The sequence below is a fragment of the Lampetra planeri genome, chromosome 13, assembly GCF_965212315.1.
Source record: "Lampetra planeri chromosome 13, kcLamPlan1.2.h2, whole genome shotgun sequence".
Lineage (NCBI taxonomy): Eukaryota > Metazoa > Chordata > Hyperoartia > Petromyzontiformes > Petromyzontidae > Lampetra > Lampetra planeri.
This window is the reverse complement of record NC_136119.1, coordinates 7204908-7227433: the sequence shown is the minus strand read 5'-3', so window position 1 is coordinate 7227433 and position 22526 is coordinate 7204908. Positions and strand designations below refer to the sequence as shown.

General features: G+C 42.3%; 1 protein-coding gene across 4 annotated transcripts; it reads left to right on the top strand.

Moving 5' to 3' along the window:
* Positions 1-192: 192 nt before the first annotated feature.
* Positions 193-21725, top strand: FAM169A (family with sequence similarity 169 member A). Of its 4 annotated transcripts, none has more exons than XM_078600054.1 (14): positions 193-287; positions 4259-4395; positions 6907-7006; positions 8568-8653; positions 10174-10345; positions 13873-14052; positions 14831-14959; positions 16038-16567; positions 17014-17068; positions 17332-17427; positions 18483-18621; positions 19004-19103; positions 19722-20000; positions 20268-21725. In XM_078600054.1, the coding sequence occupies exons 1-14, from the start codon at positions 212-214 to the stop codon at positions 20574-20576; spliced, it is 2388 nt and encodes a 795-aa protein (XP_078456180.1). In that variant the 5' UTR covers positions 193-211; the 3' UTR covers positions 20577-21725. The 4 variants fall into 4 exon arrangements, with proteins under 4 accessions (XP_078456180.1, XP_078456183.1, XP_078456181.1 ...); XM_078600057.1 differs by having other exon boundaries at positions 20240-20883; XM_078600055.1 differs by having other exon boundaries at positions 247-386.
* Positions 21726-22526: the final 801 nt, after the last annotated feature.

Here is a 22526-nt window from a genome sequence, read left to right as displayed (position 1 = left end):
TACACGCTGGTGACATCATCGCGCGCGGGGGGGAGGGGGTTAAACCTATGACCTCATCGCGCACGCACGTCCGCCAAATCGGAGCCGGTGACGCCACGACGCACGCCGATTTTGCATCACGCACGTACGTCAACACGCACGTACGTCATCACGCACGCACGTCATCACGCACGTACGTCATCACGCACGCACGTAACACCCCCGTAAGTCGATGCCCACGTTGGGGGCCACCCACCGCCAACCCCGGCAGAGACGAGAAGACGATCGGCCCCGGTGGCTGTGTGAAGGTGATCGCTGTGATAGTCATTGGCAATTTTTTTTATACAAATTAACGAGTCAGTGAAGGGGCACAGGGGAGCAAGCGTGGACGGTACCCGGTGTGTGTGGTGAGACATTTAAAAATGTATACATTTGTGTGCGTTTTATTTTTTAATTGCGGTATTTCTTCTCCCCGTATTGTGTCTCTGTGGCCCTCTTGCTAGTGTTGTTGCATTGGCTACGTGAATGTTTTGTAATACGGTGTTGCGTTTTTGTCGAGTTTATGGGTTTTAAAGAAAGCCGAATTGAAGTGAACGTACATGTGCTACTTGTTAAAGATATTTCTTGCAATTTTTTTTACGAAATTAGAATAATAAATGCGATGTTTAAGTTGAATTTCAAATCGTCCATGGGTGTGTTTACATTGATAGGGAGGAGGAGGTTTATGGTTTTAAATTAAAGTGGAATTCAGGTTTTTTTTAATAAATGGTGTTAATAGACAATGTTTCAAGATAAGTTACTCTAACGATTTGCTACGTTATGGAAATGAACGAATGTAAACTGGCCGTTGAGGTTATATCTTAAATCAATTTGTACATTTAACTACTAAGTAGTTACAACATCATGAAGTTGTTTTTGTTTCAGTAACGGCGACTCTGGATTACCAAACGTTTAAGTTGTATTAAGTGTTAGGTTTTTAATTAAGTTCCATGTGTTCAACGTAGTGTACTTGATGGGCACCTCACTACTGTACTGTGGTATTCGGGCTTTATCCTTCTCGATATTATAGTTAATTTTAATGCGTAAAGCATACGCAGTATTCGTGAGCATACCACCAGGCTGAAGGCCTACACACCCACATTTCCATGCCACCCTCCTCACCACAATCCATCTCGCTCCTGCACATGGGGCACATCTTAAGGACCCGTCCTTTGAGAGTAAAGCCACTTTTAGTCGAACACCGTGAACGGAGGAGGAGGAATCGCAATCTCACATTGGTGGTTGGCACTCGGCTTGCTGAACTTATTCCCCCATCGTGCGTCAAGGATGGAGAAATTTCAGATCCCATCATCACTCCATCGCAGTCGCGGTGGTGTTATCCTTCCTCATGGACCATTGTGAGGGTGGCCTGCCCGTAGCCCCACTTATTTACCCAAGCATGAGATCACGATATTGTGTTTGTTGCCTGATCCCATCCGTGTGCGTTATCTTTCTGTCCTTGCGCACTTTTAATGGTTTATTCATTTTGTGAGCCCCGTTTTCGTTGTGCGCTGTTAACGTTCGCTGTGTGAAAATGTTTTTTTTTATTTGATCTTGATTGGTGTTTGCTTTTCATGATCACATTCTAAAAACTATCCATCCCACTAGTTTGCCTCTTCATCATTATGATCTTGATCCACAGGTAAATGTAAATGTCCTGCTGGTTTCCAATCCTGTCCTTCCAACAAGTATTTTCTTCACTCAACTTGTGCGTGACTTTTGTTTGGCTCGTATATCTCTCGCCTTTGTTAAGTACAGTTACTCAATTATGCCCTGTAATTAATTGCCATTGGTTGTCATAATCACTATTACATCATGTAAACTTAGTGTAGATGTTATTTTTTATAAATGGTTTTGATTATTTTATATAATTTATTTAAGCTTTAGTATTTTGTCAAGCCCTTGAAATAGTACAGAAATTGACACTTAATCAAATGCCTTTTTTTGTATTTATATCGACTATATCTTTTTCTACTGTACTACGGTATACTGCATATGCTATCCATGGTAGAAAAAACCTTTTCTAAATACAGCTTGTTCATATGGCCGGTTGGCCTCGAAACCAAAAAATACAATTGAACTTCACAATGAGCGACTTACATACAAAGTAAGCAAAACAGCAGAGATTAGTTTAAATATCACATGGAATGCATTTGATGCACAACAGTTGCCAAAATTGCCGCAAGGCAAGTCTGTTGCGTATGTAAATTTCAGTCCCCACATACTGACTACCTTAAGCTTTTGAATTTTTTGTCTGCATATATTAATTATATAGTATATAAATTACGATAAACTTGTGGTTGTGACGTACATGTTATAATCCACATGTTTTCGGTCAGTAGCATTTTAGGTTGTTTACTGATATATGCAAATCCTATCTCCAGTTATGTAAGCCGTGGCTCAGTGAGGTGATGTAGATGTGCTCTGGCATGGCAGTCGTCTGTTCAGTATTCGCTTCCAAATTGCCCAGGGTGGTGCATTATGGATTATGAACGCTAGGCCGAGTAGAGAGAGAGAGTTGGTGCTCTCTTATTCACACACAGCAAAACCAAACGGCAGCCGCCATGAGTGTGCAGGGGATATCCTTGTACCCATGATAGGTGGAACGGTTTATGGTCATAAGCTGTCCATGTATTGGATGGATGGCACACACCAACCTGATTGCTCATTCATTGGAATGGTAAAAACTTTTGGAAACTAGTTGATTGTAAAAAAAAATAGATTTCCATTAAGGTGATCATTATAATGGTTTTGCTCACAAAAACCATGTATAAGTGTAATTTTATCGTGTTTAAAATATTGTTTTGTTAAGTTGCCTGATCATATTAACTTGAAGCTATCAAGATTGCAGTTGTGGTCTACTCTGTTAATAATATGGTTTAATTTAAATATGGAAATCGGAATATGCAGTGCATGTGTGCTGTACTGTGTGGCATGTATGGTATTTTACTGTTAAATGTAATGTCTGTGAGTACTGTAAAGGAATTCCTGCCAGTAGCCACCTCCTGTGTCTACCACTTCCCACTGTTATAAATGCATGTCCTATATCTCCGTTGAAGTAAAACAATATATCCATGGCAAGGTTGGAAAAAAACCGGTATGAATTTGGTTCAGATTTTAAAGTATATTGCGTGAGTATTGAGCATTGTAACTGGTCTTCTGTGCGTTTTATTTGTGTGCCGACTGCAGCCACTGTCCAGCCTGCATGCTATGCTAAATCCTGATTACAGTTGACAAACCAATCAGGCGTGCAGAGATTCAGTCATTTGGAAAAATAGCTCTTCATTCAACCTTTATTTCATTATAGAGGATGATTAGTAACAAACTTTTCAGCGGATATAAAAAATGGGAAAACTTAGCAACATTAATGTAATATAAACCATTAATTCATGTATTCATGTAGTTTATTTCAGGCCAGGTGAGGGCCCATTCAGTTTAATTGTTTTTAAAACTAGACCATTTGTGTCAGTGCCCAGGCAAGTGCCAGTGACCTGGGCCAGATTACTAAAACCTGGGCCAGGTCACTGCAATGCAACAGAACACAATTTCCAGCCATGTCCACAGTCCAGGCATACCACCTGCTTAATACCTTCCATTTCTACCAACTGTTAGCCTACACCACCCTTTCACTGCAGGACATTTTTTTTTATAATATAAAGGAAAGTAAAGGAAAAGGAAAAACATTGAGCGAGGTGGCAGTGCAATTTTCAATCGCAATGCCACCATAGGCCCAACAAAAGGGTATACAAAAGCGGTATGCCCTCCTAGTGGTTGTCCTGATTGTAAAAGTCATGTAAATTTAACTTTGCCTCACAAGGCATACCAACTGAGCTACCATTAGTAAATTAGATGCTCCACGTAACTCAAAGTAAATGAACATGTGCACCAAATGTAATTTCATGGGATCACGGTGCCATGCAAATCATGCACACATGTGCTTGCTTGTGTAACCAATTCTTAATGTGTATGGCGCAGTTTTGTAGCTCGCCCAAAATGTTTGAGCAACTGCATGCTGAGTTGAAGGAATGCAGACTAAAATGTTATATGCCTTCCTAGGCACATAAAAATGTGTTTTTCATGCACTAGCAATGAATAAATATGCTTTTTAGCAAGGTGTATCAAATGTTTTTCACTCAACTCAATGAATGCTTGTATGTACAGAGCATGAAAAGGCACAAGGCTGCCTAACATAGGCACGCACAACTGCATCGTGGGATCATTTGGGTGCTTTTTTTTATAGAAATGCAGTTCCCGGTGGATTTCTTGGTGGACACGTCTCACGAAGTCCTGGAGAGAACGGCCAGATCGTACCTGGACAACCTACTCCACTGCCACCCAAACAACCCCGAATACTTCAAGCTCCCCAATGGCCGCAAGGTTCCACACTCCTCCAGCCTCACACTGTTGTTTGATAAAAAAAAACTACAAGAGCCACAGTTAATTTATATATTTTTTTATTTTGTGGTTATGCAACTTTGCCCCTTTGAGCAGCACGCAGTTTTAGGAGACCTTGGTGGTTATATGCGCTACATAAAACTAAGAGTTTAAAATTACGTGAGCTAAGCACCGAAGTATGTATTATTTATTTCTAGCATCTGCAGATGGACAAAATAGTACCAATATTGTTCCTACTAGGTTGTTGGGGGGCGCCATAGGTGCTAAAAAACAACGCGAACAGCTTCGCTGTACTTGAGGACTTTTAATAAGTCGAATAAGAGCAGCTTTACGTGGCTTTCACTTAAAACTTTCACTCTACATACCTTTTCTGATGATCCCGCGATGTCACTTTAATGTGAATGATTGAAAATATCTAAACTTTAGTTGTCATATTGACATTAACTTCTAAGAGCTATCACTTATTAATCAGTGAAAGAACTGTTAGGATTATTTGGAAGCTCTTAAGGGGTCTTAGGTTTAAAGTTTCATTGATTAGGTATAGCCCTGTGAGCCATGCGGCTCTTGAGTCGCGTGCAACCGCAACAAACAAAATATGAACACAGAACATGTTAAAGCGACGGAGCGCACCCCGGGAGCGTGAGCCTCAGGCGGCCATCAGTGGAGAGCACGGCTCTCCCTCAGGGCAGCAGCGGAGAGAGCGCGGCTCTACCTCAGGGCAGCAGTGGACAGAGCACAGCTCTGCCTCAGGGCAGCAGCGGAGAGAGCGCGGCTCTCCCTCAGGGCAGTAGCGGACCGAGCACGGCTCTGCCTTAGGGCAGCAGTGGAGAGAGCGCGGCTCTCAGGGCAGCAGTGGAGAGAGCGTGTCTGGCACCCTCACGGCAGCAGTGGAGACAACGCGGCTCTCCCTCAAGCCAGCAGTGGAGAGCACGGGGGTCCCTCAGGGCAGCAGTGGACGGAGCACGCTCTGCCTCACTGTCACTTACATGTCTCCCTCAGGGCAGTAGTGGACTGAGCACGGCTCTGCCTTAGGGCAGTAGTGGAGAGAGTACGGCTCTCTCCCAGGCCAGCAGTGGACAGAGCACGGCTCTGCCTCACTCTCACTCACTCGTCTCCTCACTTTCACTCGCCCGTCTCTTACTCGCGGTCACATGAGGCACTTCAACCAATCCGGGGGCGTACATGTTTGGGAGGGGTGCACCTCTGGTTGGGTGTTTATATATTAGTATACTTGCAATCCTGAACACTCATGCCTGACCTCATCCCGCTGCTCTCCAAAACAGATGTTGAATATGTTATTGAATAACAAGTGCAGTACCATTGGACCCAGAATTGAGCTGTTATTGAAAACTGCAGAATGTGTTTGGTCATATCACTTAATGCCCTGTTGAGGGCCTGCTCCAAAGTTCCAAAGCATTATTTTAGGCACTGGAGATGCAAGCTAACAAAATTAAGAAATAAATGCTGTGCTCCGTGGTAAATAATAAAATATATATCTAACAGGATAAACATTTCCTTGCATTGGAGATTTGCATATTTTTCACCATTGGTGCTTTATAATAAGAGTGTAATGAGTGACATCCACGACACGTGTAGACGGTACTTCTTTTATTTCTTACACGGGCACGACACAGGCCAACCTTATCCTTCCCACTCTGAGTACAACACTTTAGATATTAACGTCTCTACTGGCTATACACACGGCCAATCACTCGGCGTGGTCCCACCGCCCTTACTCGGCTACGCCACTGACTGGCGCGTGACGAGGATGGCGATGGAAACCCCGCAGGAGATGTTCCACGTTGCCGGACGACGGAGAGAGATGACGGCGAGCAGCGACGCAGTCCGGATCCAAGAATCCACACACGAACCCCGTGCCCTGTTCGGCCCCCGCTTATATCTCCCCAGGCGTGGCTAGGCTTCGCCTCCGGCCACGTCCTATCGTGGAACCTTCCAGCAGGTTCCCGGAGCATCTCGGCCAACCCCACCTGTTACCTTTGCCCCAGATACCTCTCCCTTTCAGATTGGATGTTGTCTTAGCGGTGCCAGTACCCATGCTTCCCTTTGCCAGCCAACAGGTGTCATCATGTCATTACAAGAGTAACAAAATATAAGGGAGTCCAATTTAATAAAAAAACAACCAGCATTAAGCGGCTATTATAATAACTCATAAGTTACATTAATAATTTAGCCTAAAAATCAATGACATTTAATAATGGTTATTTTATCTCTACTTAGATAAGATGACTAGTATCTTGAGCATGCTCTATTATCATATCCTCACAGTATGCAGCCGTTAATTGAGCAAGAGAACACACTTCACAGAATCACACGCATTGTCTCACTTTCGCGGGTACAAATTTCATGTTGCAACCCACACTTAGAGATGTTCTATGTATAAAAACACAACCATCTGATCTGGGCAAATACAAATTAATACAATTGTTTTGCATATATGTTATGGTTGTTTTACATTTTGTTTCTCTATTTCAGGTCCCGATAACAGCAACTTCGGTTGGTTTTGTTTTGCTCTATGGTGTAAGCTCCCAGCACAAGCTTCTTGCTTTGTTTTCTCCCGAAGATGCATTCACAGGTGAGAGTCCCATTGCTATCAAATTTGTGCACTTGTGACGTGTGCTGCTTCTACTTTCGTAAGGCTGATATAGATACAGAGCAACGGCGACAATTTCACATTCAGGTGGTCAAGCCAGGTAATCACGTCCGGAGCAGCGGAATGTATTGCTGTCTTGTCTCCTTTGTATTTGTGGATTGAGCATTGCGTCATTATATGTTGTATGGTCTGTTCTGGATGACCATAGTCGCACACTGGAGAGTTTTTACTCTTCCATTTGTGTGTCAGGTGTGTTGATAATGATGGGCTAATGTGTTCGTTGCTGCAGTTTTCTCTTTATGTACGGCCTGGCATTGCCCACATCATTTAGTGAAGTATTCTTCCAGTTGACCATGAGACCATGCAGAGTCGGTCCTCTCCAGCTGGCTTCCCACTCCCCTCCCATACCTATGAGATGACACAGATTAAGCAAACCTCACCTTCTCTACTCCATAGGGTCCTCTTTTGGAGGTAGTTTTTGGGAGAAAGCTGTAAGTCTTCCCAGGACAATAAAAAAATCAGTTTTTGTCAGTTGTGTAACAAAACACCACTCGCGACAATACACTGATACGTAGTTTTTGTCCCGCTTTATGATATTGTGAGGTATTCTTTCCAACATGTGTAACGGTATTTTTTACTGCAGGAGGCAAACCCTACTTCTGCACCTTAGTGCAAGTTTTTTCTTTCTTCTCTTATTCATTTAATGATGTTCTTTCTCTCGTGAGGCAATCAATGGAAGTCACAGGGAAGATGCGCTCCACTGCAACATCAAATCACAGTAATTCCATCCAACAGACCAGATGTTTTCCTCTTTGGCCCCAATCGAAAGGGCGAGGCAGCCTCTCGTGGCCGCTCGGTAAAAATCTTGCAAGTGCCCCGTGTTATGGCTGATCTCGGATCTCACGCAGGGTGGCAGTGCACTCCACCCATTGTCAGGGTGGAGTGGCGACATACTGGGCCAGCGCTCGCAAGGTCGTCTTGCAGGAAGTTCATAGAGTAGCGACCTGGATGATGCCACATCCATTAATGTGCCACTACAGATTCAGTGTCATGGCCTCTGTCATAATGGTCTTTGGTCAGGCGGTACTCTTCTTAGGTGGGGGTGCCACACCCACCTTCTTGGCAGCAATGTCCTGTTAGCAATACCTGCGGGTTCTGAAAGCCAAACAAAAATGTAAGGTTTAGCACTTGCATAAAGATCGTTTTTTGAAGGATTAGCAGCTCCCACTCTTCCCCAGAGTCCGCAGCAAGTGGCGAGGAGATGATCTCTCTCCTTTTCCGGTCAGATCATAGGGGGTATGGGTGGATATTTGTCTCATTGGAAGGATATATGCACCGTGGTAACTTTATATCAATGTGCATAGTGTGTGCACATATGCTCTTTTAGTCATGGGAGTGGGTGGGAAACTAGATGGAAAATAATTGATCCGTGTTGGGCATGGTGGTCACCCAGAGGAAATACACCTATTAGTAACTAATGTGGGTGCTGGCAGATACTTAAGTGAAGCATTGATATGTGGGCCTGTCTCTCCTGTGAGCTCAGCTGTGGCGTTTTACCTGGACGATGACTGGTGGGCAGTGGAAGAGATCCTGAAGACAGCAGACCCCACCCGAAATGGTATCATACAGGTCAGGGCAGGGCTCTAGTGAATAAGAGCAAAGATCATTTGGTTTTAATAGTTTTTTAATTGCATGTTTTTATTCACTTTACAGCCACACATTTTATTCAGATCTTTCTGGCCAATTGTTGGTTCTCAATAGGAACTAACCTGCCTTTTGTTCAAGCCATGTGGAGAAATTACGAGTTTTAATTTGGCTTTTTGGTGGCTTGTCTTTTTTAAGTGTCATATCATTATGGGACCTCCCTTACCATTACCAAAATATGAGAATAGGTTTTCCCCTTTTTTCTGGCAACAAAACAGCTGTGTTAAGATGTTAAAACACCAAACTGAAACCTTTTACAAGGAATCACGTCTGCATTAACCACAATAGTTGTGGTCAGAATGCAAACAAAAACATACTCTGATAGTATATGCATTGTCTTTGAAACGGATTGGTCCACACCAGAGACACCTTTCTTTCGAGCCGAGTCTCAAACGAGAACGTCCTCTGGTCTAACACCGTTTTGAGACTAGGCTCAAAAGAAAGCTGTCTCTGGTGTGGACCAATCAGTTTCAAAGACAATACATATACTATCAGAGTGTTTTTGTTTGCATTCTGACCACAAGTATTGTGGTTAATGCAGACATGATTCCTTGTAAAAAGGTTTCAGTTTGGTGTTTTAACATCTTAACACCTGTTTTTTTGCCAGAAAAAAGGGGAAAACCTATTCTCATGTCATATCATTGTATTGTGATTTATATTGCCTTTGGCCCTGCACTGAACGCATGGTTTTGTTTTGATTAATGGTAATTCTTCAAAATGCATTAAAATAGTGCATGTGTACCTACTAAAATACAGTTCATTAGACAGCCATTTTTTCATTCTGTCATCAATCAATTTTTATTTTTTTATTTTATCATTAATGATATTCTTTTACTTGGTTGCAGTGCTTCTCTATTTTAAATTGAATGTTTAAAAACTAGCACAACTAAGAAACTGGCAAACTTAACAGTACTGTAGGAATTCAGTGATAAAATTGTAATGGATAGGAATCCCTACAACTTTGTCAGAAACAATTGAGATTACACGTCTCTTTTTCAAGGGAGACGTGGGTTACAAATACAAAAAGGAGTAGCAAAAACCATACAAGAAACAGCTGTTATAAACGTGAATAATCCGTATATACGTTTGACTGGAAAACTACGAGACCGCTCGAACTATTTCGATTAATCATGAGTCATATGTAGTCTATGCAACCAGGTTGAAACAATGAAAAAATATTTAACATTGCTCTCGTGATTTAGCCCTTGTGCTGCTTGTCCACTCTACCATTTTGAAATTGTCTAGTGTGTCACCAATTTCAAAATCGTACAATGAATAGGCATCTGCTATTAGGGAGCGTTTGTGTGGTGGAGCGGGGGTGCTTCCAGAGAACTGCATTGACTTGATTACCATTTAACCTCAACGAGCTTCCCACTGGTCGTTATTGTGTATTGTGGACGCCTGGTTTGTAACGGGACACTACTGGCCGTGGCCGTTGTGCGCAGGTTCGGAGTGTGGGTGAGCGCTTGGTTCTCTACACGCTCAATCGCCTCGTGTACCGCACGCGGGAGATGGATGCTGCCGAGTGGACCTTCCTCTGCCACTCCCCTACCGAGCACGCGAAGCTGCTTTGGCAAGACGGCGAAGCCGTGGGCTTTTACAGCGTCAAGCCCACAGGTGCTGCTGCTCCATCTCTCCTTCCACTGTCAGTTATCCAAAAAATTCTGGAAATTTTCTTTAAAAACTTTGCAATCTTGATTCTGGCACGATGGCACATTGGTAACACTTGTGCCTCACGGCAAGACGCATCTGGGTTTGATGCTTGGGTGCTTATCTCTGTGGAGTTTATACGTTCTCCCACATTTCTAATTGGGTTTCCTCTGGGTTCTTCGGTTTTCTCCCATAAGAAATAAAACCACTGCAAATAATACTGGCCAAACATCCCATTAATAAAAAATTATCTGCAAATTGCTCAAATGGGATTACACATACCAACATCACCCCCTCTTGCAAACACCTGAAATTACCCTCCTGAAAAAAAATGAATGCTCTCAATCATTTTATATTCCGATGGTGTAGGTGTACGTCATCAGTTTTTCTTAAAATTTAGTTCCGATGACGTACATGTTATTGGAACGGAATTGGAAGAAAAACTAAAATAAAAATTAAGTTGGTTCTAATGAAACCTACGGCCACTACAGATGTTACAGTTTTTTCCAGTGTAGAAAATATATTCTTGAATTAGATTGCGACAGTTGATAAAATCGCAAGAAGTTTTAATTATCAAAGTCCTAGATTTGAAGTTTTCATGACTGCAGGGATCCATACTCTTTGGTTCTTTCGGTAAAGTCACGTAGCGTTGCGTGCTTCACGTCTCCCTCTCCTAGCGTCCACGCAACGCTCCCCTCCCCCTACCCCCTCCCTTGCCCCCCCCCCTCCCCCCTCTCTTACCCATATAACCTCTTACCACGATATCTCTCTCCCACTTTAGCAAAATTTTTCTTGCTGTGGTTTTCCCACCTGATTATGATTGCTTGTGTTGCGATCGAAACGTGATTTAATTTATTTTATTTTATACCTACGTGACTTTACCGAAAGAACCAAAGAGTATCATAGTCTTAGTAATATTTGATTTTGTTCCTACCTTCATTCACCACCCGCTAACTTAACGATTTAAAGCAGTCGTCGGCGGTTCATTTGGCCATGACTGAGCTTGCCGTGGCCATGTTGAGTCACGCGCATTGGCTGGTGGTGAAATGTCATTCTGTATTGTTTTCTAAACAGCTTTTGTCTTTATAGCTGCACATCGCATGGGTTTGCTTCAGCATTTCTCAACGTCTTTTTTTATGAGCTACAACAATATGGGTGTCTCTAGCCAGTCAGCTGGTCAAACATGACGTCTGATTAACATTTTCGGAGTGTGGCATTGGGAGGTCATTGGTTTGCAATTGTTCTTTAGAAATGATGGAAAACTTTACTAACAACCCCAACAATTATTGCAAATGCCTTGGCATTTAAGCAACACTTGCTTATGTTATGTTAACGTGTTCTACGTTGGTAGTTTTAGGCAAGATGCTTTTTCCATGCTGTGTGTGAAAGGTGTTATACATGTTGATGATGAGCAACCCCAAAAACAGTGTCACACTGTTGATTTATGAGCATACCTGTACAATGGCTACACATTTCACTTGTTTGGTAAATTTGTCATGAAGAACGGTGTCTGGCTCCTCACAGTTTCCCCGATTTTCCCAACTTGCAACCGAGTAATGCTGGATTATGAAGGACCATCATGATATGTTTGCGGACGTGAAAACCAAATGGATCAAGGGATTTTCAGATTATCCATGTTGTGCTGCAATCCGTCTTTGAAGACGTAGTTTAGATGCTTATGTAACATGGAACATGCAGCATTAGTATACAACGTGAATTGCAATTTGTTGATTATGTTAAACTTAACACTTTCATGGTTTGCTGGATTGGTTGAAAGGTCATTATGACGTGTTTTACTACTCTTTCACAAAGTGTCTACTTTTCAAATCTACTTAAAATGAAACGTCGCCAGCTTATTGTGTTTGCTTTTATCAAGTATCCTCATGCATTTGTTTTTGCAGGATGAGAACAATGCTTTGAGAGACTTTTTAAATCAGAACATGCGTGGATTAACTCTTTGGTTCTTTCGGTAAAGTCACGTAGAAAGAAAATAAATTAAATAATAGAATACGACGTTTCGATTGCAACACAAGCAATCGTCATCAGGTAGAAAACAAACCTAGTAAACTTAGAAATACAATGCAATACAACACAGAGTCGGCCAACACAACAGTAAACACCCTACCTCGTTGATTACGTTCATCCAAAGATTGATACATTTTAGAGAGAGACAAAAAACACACAGACAGACACACAAGCAGAGAGACAACACAGACACACACATAGACACACAACGCCTCTCTGTGTCGAGGCCTTAAATAGAGAGGGGGGGCAGAAAGAGATGTGGGGGTGTCCGGAGCAAAGAAATGATCATGTCAATGAGAGAGTTGTGAGGAAATCCAACCCGCAGCGGCTGGGGGGGGGGGGGGTGAGAAAGAGCAGATGTACCTATACAAGCCCGGTAAATTTTAGAGAGAGAAATAGGAAGTTTGAGAAAACGAACTTAGCAAAAAATTTGGAAATGTAATGCAATGCAACACACAGAGTCGGTTAACACACAGTTAACGCATAGCCTGGTTGATTACGTTCTTCCAAAGATTGCTAAATTAGAAATTAAGTGTGAAATTTGACAAACACAGACACATGCGTGATTAACTGATGTACGTGCCTTGATAATGCTATTTGTGGCTTGCTGTGCTTTCACTTACAGCCAATAGTTGACAGCGGTAAGGTTTACCTCTTCTGCACTGTAACATTTACAACAAGCAAATCTGCAAGGGCAATGTGCAGCTCATCGAGTTTTCACCTGGTTTCAGTCATTGTCAGCCATGGTCAACCCACTGCTGGATGAAGGCCTCTCCAAGCTGTCACCATTTTGCACAGCCGCACAATCCAACGTAGATAGCTCCTGCACATGAATTGATTTCATCACTATACCTCCACTCAGGCATGTTACCTCCTTTGGCTCAACTGTCCTAAGTCTAAATCACCAGCTGCCATCTCTATGCGCAATGTGTCCTATTTAAGTCTGCTATTTCTTGGCAGTCAATGTCTTTAACTCGCATTTCTCCTCGAATCCATGTCTTCCTCTTTCTGTGTCCGTGCTATTCAAAGCATGCACTTCTCCATGTTTCTCTGCCGCATTTCATCTTTTGTTTTGTTAAATAAAAAAGATAGAATGATTTACAGCCATTTATCAATCTAGTGCTGGATGAAGCTCTCGCCACAGGGGTTGTTTGACTAATTCACGATGCTGCTCAGTGCAGATTGGTGAAGGGGCTGAGGTCTAGAACCGGTTCAGATATCATTCACACTGATCTTAGTCATTGCTGGGAATCAAACTGATGTCATCAGGTTTATAGTAGAGTCCACAAACCACTGTCTCTACACTCCTCCCTTTATTTGAACATACCACATGAAATCATGTTACCCATCCGCACCTTTTACACGAGCTGCTAACAGCTGTGAGGATGGAGGAGCTGTGCGCTGACCGCTGCTGTGTTGGTGTGTACCCCCCACGCGTTGGGGGTGGCGCGTGTGCGTGTCTCTTGCAGGGAGTCTGTGCACGAGCTTCGTGAGCCTCCACTATAAGCTGCCCGTGCTGGACTCCATGTTCGTGACGCGGAAATGTCGCGGGCAACGCCTGGGCCTCCTCATGCTGCAAGACTTCACACGGAGCTTCCCCGACGATCAGCTAGGCCTCAAGTACCCATTGCCTCCTGCCATGTGTCGAGGTGATGCCCCCTCCCGCACGCAGGACTACTGCACGAAATGTGTGTGCAATTAAACATCGCATATCCCATCGTGAGCTACTTGTTTGAGAATAAATGGCTGAAGATCTTCATCGTTTCAGTCATTAAATATCACCAAGTGTTTATTGTTAAACGCCCCAATATGCGTCTTCCATACATATTCTGCATGCAATAATATTGATTACCACAACTGCAGTATATAAACTGTTGATTTACATTAATTGTGCATTGAATATTGGTTGTAGAGCTGCTACTTCGTATATTCTAAAAGGACACACGGTCATGTGCACTGATAGAACATTCAAGATTTGAGGTTGGGAGAGAGGTAAGGGCCTCTAATGCAGCACTTGGGAGACGAGGGTTGATGGATCACTGACATTTGTGAAACTGTCATTCCCGATGAGCTACAGGAATGGTCAAGAAATGGCAGAACAACAAAAATGGTTATTGATTCCATCTATGTATTATTTTATTATCCGTCATATATGTGCGTTTTCTTCACGACTCATTTTCTACCACATGCAAAACACTGCTTAAATTGGAATTTGCCAAACATCCAAGTTTACGACTCTGCTGATAAAGTCTTTAGACTCAATGAGTCTTTGCTGCATGAGTAAACATTATATATATATACACACACACATAATGATATATTCTCACTTTTTAGACTGCTTTCCACCAATGGCATGTGCTTTGTAACATCGTCACTCTGCCTACCTTCAATTAAAACGATGTAGTGGTGGTGTTTATTTCATTGCAGTGGTGGAAAGATATTTGCAGCAGTACCCGGATGAGCTGGACCTACTGTGGGAGGTGCAGGCTCCTGGTGATCCGTACCAGCGGGTGAATGTGTGGAAGAAGCTGCAGAGTACGCCGATCCCCCAGCAGAGTAAGTCACAGTGCGACATTCACACGCTTATAAACGCCCCGTACGTTGCTGGTGTGTAGCAGCAGCAGCGTTATCGGTTTCATCAGCTTTTAACAGTTGTGTTTTCAGCGTTTATTAGGGGCTATTTTTATTTTGGATTATTGTTGTTAGTGTCGGATAAAGTAGAGTAGTTCCACAACTTTAGACATACATCATTTTAGACAATTTTAATTTGGGTACTCAGTATTATATTGTGGCTTTATACTTGGGTATCGTGTGTTAATTGCAACTGTAATTCTGGTATAAATAATTTGACTACCTTTATTGATGAGAGAAATGCTAAAAAAAAAACATAGTATCTGATGGACTCAAAAACTGACTTTTACTTGCACTTTGCACTCTTGGATGGTGATGATGCTTAACATTTCATGTGTTTGTTAACTCACTGTCTTGTTGCATAAATAAGCTGCAATTTCCAAAACTATTGACAATTACCATCAAAATGACATGCCATATTATTAGGTAGATTTTTTTTTTTATTTGACAGTGAGGTTGCATAATTTGTGCAACAACTCATTAGTTTAATTTACAGGGTCAGTTGGAACAACTGCTCATAATCCTACGGTTGTGAGTTCCCATCCCGGGCAGGGTTCATTGTACCTGTCTCTCCTGTGTAAAACCAGCATCACTGGGTGACATTACAGCTGTGGTTGTTTTTGTGAGAGAGACTGGGCCTCTCAACAAGAACATGGAATGTAGGTCATTTTCTCAGGGCCACTGTTAGAGATAAGCACTACCCAGTGCTAATTACAGCATGGGAATATTGATTTTTGACGTAAAGTAAAAAAAACATGAACTTGTAATACAATATTATTTCATGAAATCAGTGTGAGTGGTATTTTTAAGGACTGAATTTTTTTTAAGGTCATACCATATGCACCGATTGCCAGAGGCCCCAGACATCTTAGTATATCCATACAGTATCACAACGTTTTTAATTCTAGTCCACATACAAAATAGTTGAAATAATGCGAATGGCAGATGGTGCTGAGATAATCCCCGATTGCTCAACCATTACCGTGGTGTCACTGTTTCACAGAGCCGAGGAGAGAGAACTGCACTGACATCGCAGACACACCAGTGGAGAGGCAAAGCGTGGCCATACAAACATCCGCAGAGGAAGTCATGCAAGCACATGCTCCTCCTTCGAATGATGGAGAGCAGCTGTTACAGAGCGATGCAGACGAAGAGCTACCAGGAGATGACATCGAGAAACAGTCACCCTCCAGCAATGAGGAATCATTAATCTCCAATGGTGCAGATGACGAAGTCACAGCTGAAGACACAGGAGATCTGCCCACGGAGGACAAAGAGGTGGTTGTCAAAGATGACGAAACGCCAACACTTGTTGAAGATGAAGAGCAATTGCCAACAGATGACAACAAGGAGTTAACGCCGCTCGCAGATGATACGGAAAACGAGCCGCCCATTAAAAATGTAGCAGAAGAGATGTCCTCTGAAGATGAAGAGGAGGAGGAGGTGCATATGGAGGAAGCGGAAGAGGAAGAAGAACCGCCCGTTAGTGATGGTGATGCAAAGCCACTCAATACTCCAGAGCATAACAGCCAGGTTGGTCACCCTATGCTGCATGAGATCAAATTCCCATTGCAATCATTTTAGAAGGTTGTGTTTGTTGGGGCCCTGGTATGGTACAGACTTCAAATTGTATCAACCTATCTTATTACATTTAGCAGTGGTGTAGATGCAGGGGATAGATATATGTAAACATTGTAAACGCTAACAGTTGCAGAAGCGATTGCACAGTGAATAGTGTGCACTGTATTACGAACCCAGTTCGATTCCAGGTAGCGGCTAAAATCAGCAGTGAACGGCATGCATAGAGAGGCCTTCAGTAGTGATCGATGAAGGGGTATAAATCATGATTATTAAATATTGTAATAACCTTCGATCTGCCCTTCCTGTTCTGAAAAAGGGGGATTGCCCAAAATGTTGGACTATCTCTGTGTTCATGATGGAGTACGTCCAGTTTCACTCAACACTTTTGTCTGTTTTAGGAAGGGTCTCCGTTGGGGTATTCTATTCCTGTGATGGTGATTCAAGATGAAGATGGTAAGTTATCGAGTTTTTTTTTTGCTTCCGTTGAAAATTAAATATAACCAAAAAAATCATATGTTGTATGAAAGAGAGCAATACAGAAAATGTTTCTATTTTTCAAATAGATAGGCTGCAGGCATATACAGTCTTTTAAGACGTTAATTCACATGTATCCAAACAAAAACCAATGCAGTGTTCCTTGAGTGGACATTTTAACTTTGAATCCATTTAACCACCACCTTTAACCCCTTGTGTTGTCAACGGGACAACACAATCAGGAAATATGCTGAGTGAGGAGGAGGAAGATGAGGAGTCAATCTCAACGACACAAAAATCAGCAACCAGATCAAACCCAGCGCAGTCCGTCGACTCTGGTAAGGCCCACAGCGCAGACCTTGTCCACCCTTGGTGATGCCACCATCCCCCCCCCCCCTCCCGTTGTTTTTTACGCGCGTTCAACTTCACGTTTTTGTCAGTTAATTTTGATCAAACCTGTCGTAAGTGCAGTTTAAGTTGACCACAGGTTGCCCTTTCAATCTAAAAGTCCAGATTGCCTTATTAATGCTTTCCAACCAATATTGAAAGCGTTAATGCATCAACCATGTCCATCTCTGTTTTTCTGTCCGTATGTTTGTAGGGGGGGCAAGATAACTTATAAAGATAATCCAATGGTAAAATAAAAAACTAATATAAAGATGTGTTGTTGTTAGTGACTTGCCCGATAGAAAACCTGCCACTTTGATCAAACGGTTGCCCAAATCTTAGCGATAAACCCCAGCTCTAAGACGAGTATCCTTGGCATCGAAGGCAATAATGCATGGCATCTTTCTACGTCGTATGTACAAATGTGTAACGTCATCTGATTGTGGCGACTTGGAACGGATGTTTATCATCGCTAATTAATTACTTCCGAGGACAAACACATGTTGAAAAGCGTTCTAAAATCCATGTGTATGTGAATTTTCATGCGTATGCACGTTTGTTTTTCACTCAAGTGATGTTGGGTACTTTTTAATTATTTGGTAACCAATGTTAATTGGTCGATTCCTAGAACAAGTAAAATGGCGAAAACAAAACTTGCAAATTAGGTTATTACATTTTGGTTCTTTTAACCTAATACCATAAAACTGCACTTAAAATACTTCACTGCACCGGTGAGTGCTGGCTGGTGAATCGTTGGTTGGGAAAGAGGGTCCAAGATATCACTCGCTGCTGCATATTGTGGCCGAGATGGTGATCTCAGATCACCAGTTTCATAGTGCACAGTAGTATCCACTCTTCCAACCTCTTAAAAACACGACCATGTTTTAAAATAATTCTTCGTTGTGTTTATTAGCACACGGCCACGCATTTTGTTCTGTATAATACCTCACTGTGAATGGCATTCTCACGGGGAGAGCAAAAGGTAACATGGTGTGCTGGGTTTCAGGGATCGAGGAAACCCCGATCGTTATTAAGGAGAGAGATGTGAAGCACAAACGGCTCCACTCGGAGGAGCTCTTCGTGTGTCTCTCCGAGGTGCTGGCAGGACAGGAGTCCCCCAAGAACAGCTCAAACGCCGGCAGAAAGTAAGAGGGCCCCCACCTGTAATTATACATCTGAAGGATCGTTGGTGTTATATGCTGCGTGACTGCTTGGTGACCAGCAGGTGTCAGTGCAGCAGAATAGATTGTTGATACTACTGTACTTGCTTGCTTGTCTGATTTATGTACGCATGCTGAACTTCTTTCCTGCCGTACGAAGCCAACGGCGCTAATCGGAGATCCCTACCTTCACCAAGCCATAGACAGCATAAATCATGGTTAAATAACGCTCCTTAATCCGCACAGCGTGGGGAAGCCTGCAACCAGCAGTGCTTTATATGTATGGTGATGTGCACAAGTAATTTTCTGCGCGGCGGCACACGGCAGCATTTGGGTTAGTGGCCGTGTTTACCAATTTGTCTTCCAGATTAAAGCGAATAAAGCTCGAACAGAAAGACGAGAACAATCAGCAAGTTGAAATCGAGATCCACACGTCCGATGTGGTGTTGGTGGATGGCTCTGAAGAGGTGAGATGTGTTTATCTTAGTAAAGTGCGAAACGTATAAACAGTATAGTCTGTTGAAAATGCTACCATATTGCAGTTACCTGCAAAAACTTAGATTTGATTAACTTATTTGCACGTAAATGGATCCTGTTTTAGTGTTTAGTCGTTTTAACTCTCTCCCTTCCAAAAACTTCCCCCGAAGTTCTCCTAAATGGAAAACTGGCTGTATTTAGGGGGCATTCCACAAGATCGGGATTGTCATGGAACTTTCATGCAGATTCTTTATCCTAACACTTTGAATTTTAATGCAGTATTATTCAGTAATAACCAACTAAACTAAGTTTATATTAAAGCTGAACTAAACAGAATTTTACTTGTGTTATGGATGGCAAATTTAATGTGTAAAGCCTCAATGTAAAGTAAAAAAACCATGTTAGTTTAAATTAAGCCATTTCCTCATAAATTACACAAATATGCCACTTTTGAAATGAGTACAAATACTAATACATGTCTTAATTGACTGAGGAATGCCCCATCTTGGTATCACAAATGAATTCCACCTTCATCCCTGAGCCTGATGTTCTTTGCATTGTAATTTTTCAACTCCCCACCATGAATCTGCCGTGATGTCCACGACAAGGAGGATGAGGAGGAACCCAGTGACATCGTGGCCCTGGGCCCAGGGGAGGTGGCAGCATTAACAGAAAACGACGAAGGGCCGGCCGCTGCTCCAGGTGTGGAGACGGACCATGTGGAGGGAGACTGCGTGCAGGGAGACACCAGCAACGCTGCTATGGATGCAAGTGGAGCAGACGAAGCAGCAGCGGAGCAAGACAACGGTGAAAATAAACAAGTGGTCTCCACTCAGTCCAGCCAAACCCTTGCCAATGAGAACATAGACACCTCCGTTGCTGCCAATGTAAGTACATGACGATTCATTAAGCACTCTTTACCTAAAATTAGTTGCACACATTTTATGTACATAAATATGTAAGTATTCTACAAACCTCGATATACTAATGTACAAAGTCAAGGTAAGTTATCACTTGAAAACCCATGTGATGCTACGTCAACCAAATCCAGCTCGTGTCTTGTGCGCAGATGCAATGCCGCATTGCACAGTAAACCACAGCACAGTCAACCCTCCTTTATTTGCAGAGATGCCACAACTCACTGTTTATCGCAGGTTCCTCCACCCACTGCTGAGCAACCTCAGCGAGACGGCGCTCTCAGCTACACAGAAGAAGACCCAACCCAGACGGAAACCTCAGAGGCAGATGCAGAGGAGCAAATATCTATCACCGAGGAGGAACAAGTGGCAAATGAAGCTACCCCCACCAATACAGATGCTGCCTCCGACAAGAATATCGTGAAGAAGAAGGCCAAGGCTGGAGAGATGAGCTCCCCTGTCGTGGCTCTGCAGAAGCCAAACACCAGGAATAAATTTAAGAACACCAGGTCAAGCAAAAAGCGTGGGATGCTCATGAGTGACTGAGAGATTATTTTGTGCACGGTGCCCATTTTAGGTTGTGCTTAAAATGTTAAAGTGTAATAATCTGTAAAAGGATGCTGTACCTTTTGCCCTTTATATTGAACTAGAATTTGTCAAATGCAGACGTTTTCTTTTACCGGTAGTACTGAAGTGTTGCAAAACCAATTGATAGTTTATACAATTAATCATTTTTGTTGTCGTATTGCCATGTAACACTAACCTAGTGAGTTCCATTTTGCAGCTTCACTTTTCCTTGTTACAGCTGTGCCAGCCTAAACATTGCACATTTGCAAAGGATTGTGTAGGAGAGTAAAAAGAATGGCGCCAAAGGGGGGGGGGGTCCCTTTACGCACAAGCATTCGTTGGGTTTCAATTATTGCCTCTTAACAAAAATAATCGTCATATTTTGATCATGGCTTTCTTTGGCCCAAAGTACAGCGAGGGGCAGTGTTATGCAAACAGATTAGAAGGTGAAGCTTTGCAGTCCATTGGAATTAATTAATTTGCATTTTTGCCCTGACTTACCTCGCCTAGAAATCTAGCATTGAGCTGCTCATGTGTAGGATCATAAATCATGTGTAGGATAATAAATCATGTGTCTGCACAGTCGCCCTCCAAGAGTGAGGTCAGATTCTCAGTATTAGTCCATGGGCCAGAGCAGGAAAACTTGAGTCGTACTTATGTATTCATACGACGACTAATAGTGAATTATTTGATAACCCACTTATTTTAAATAGTCATCACAAAATGTACGTATTGGAACCACTAAAGTCATGCCACCTCAGGTGGTACAAATGAAATATCTCTTGCCTGGGTTCTTGGACTAAATGGAATGACTGGTGTTCACTGTGCAATTGTGCTCACCTCACTAACGTAATGGCTGTTCAATTTCTAACCTTAAAATGGGATTTGTTAATGTAGAATATACTTAAATGATCATGAGTACTGTAGTTTTGTCCTTCCCAGCATTTCTAACAAAGCCGTCGTCTGAATATATCACCTATTGTGTCCATCGTGTCTTGTGGTGGTCCTTAAAACGGTAAAGAACATCACACGACAAATTTCCTTTACATAAAAGTGTTATAAGAATTTTTTAAAGTGTGAATCCTTTGAGTTTAGAATAAACATTTACAAATACTGTTTAAAACATAAGGTGACAGTCCTACAGGTGTCATTCTTTGATCGTGTCTGTTGTATAATGGTGTACTAACAATTTTTTAGTCCTGCTAGAATTTAATTGTACTCACTGAGATATGGATCATATGTTCACAGGAAGTATTTTGGATAGCAGAAATCCTAAAATTAGAACGGCAATGCATATGCTTGGGTCTTTCGGTAAAATCACGTAGATAGGTTCAAAGAAAAGAAAAAAAAAAAATCTACGTTTCGATTGCAATACAAGCGGTCGAAACGTCGTAGTTTTTTTTTCTTTGAACCTATCTACGTGACTTTACCAAAAGACCCAAGCATTTGAATTTCTGCTGTCACGAAAGCTTTAAGTCAAGATAGAACGGTAATGTTTCTCAATGAAGTCCATAAGTCCTAAATGTTTTAAGATGATCAACGTTTTCATTGCTTTCATTTAAAATGCTTAAGACTTGGTAACCTACCAATTTTACTGATGAAAGTTTGTTTTGTGATATACCGAGATGCACAGCCATTTCACATTTCTGTGCTCGCATGGGGTTTTGTTTTTTCACACAAATAAAGAGAACATGTCCAAGAATATCTCGCCTGAATCGCCCATTAACAAAAACTGGTTCACAGAGCATGAACAGTGTTCTTGTATGCTTCACTTAGGCAGTGTTGCCATCGTTGTGGGATGACCTGCCCACGGGTGGCGATCCCAACACACGCAGCACAAAAACTTAACATTATTTAGATGTGCACCATTTGGTATGGGCAAATATTTGTCAGTTTTATGACTTGATTGAAAACTGACAATTTTTTAAA

Bases quoted from the DNA above. Each gene is read 5' to 3' on its own strand.
- FAM169A (XM_078600054.1), top strand. From the start codon at position 212: ATGCCCACGTTGGGGGCCACCCACCGCCAACCCCGGCAGAGACGAGAA. The intron at 4,396-6,906 runs GTTCCACACTCC...TCTCTATTTCAG, and splicing joins AGCTCCCCAATGGCCGCAAG to GTCCCGATAACAGCAACTTC. The intron at 18,622-19,003 runs GTAAGAGGGCCC...TTTGTCTTCCAG, and splicing joins AGCTCAAACGCCGGCAGAAA to ATTAAAGCGAATAAAGCTCG.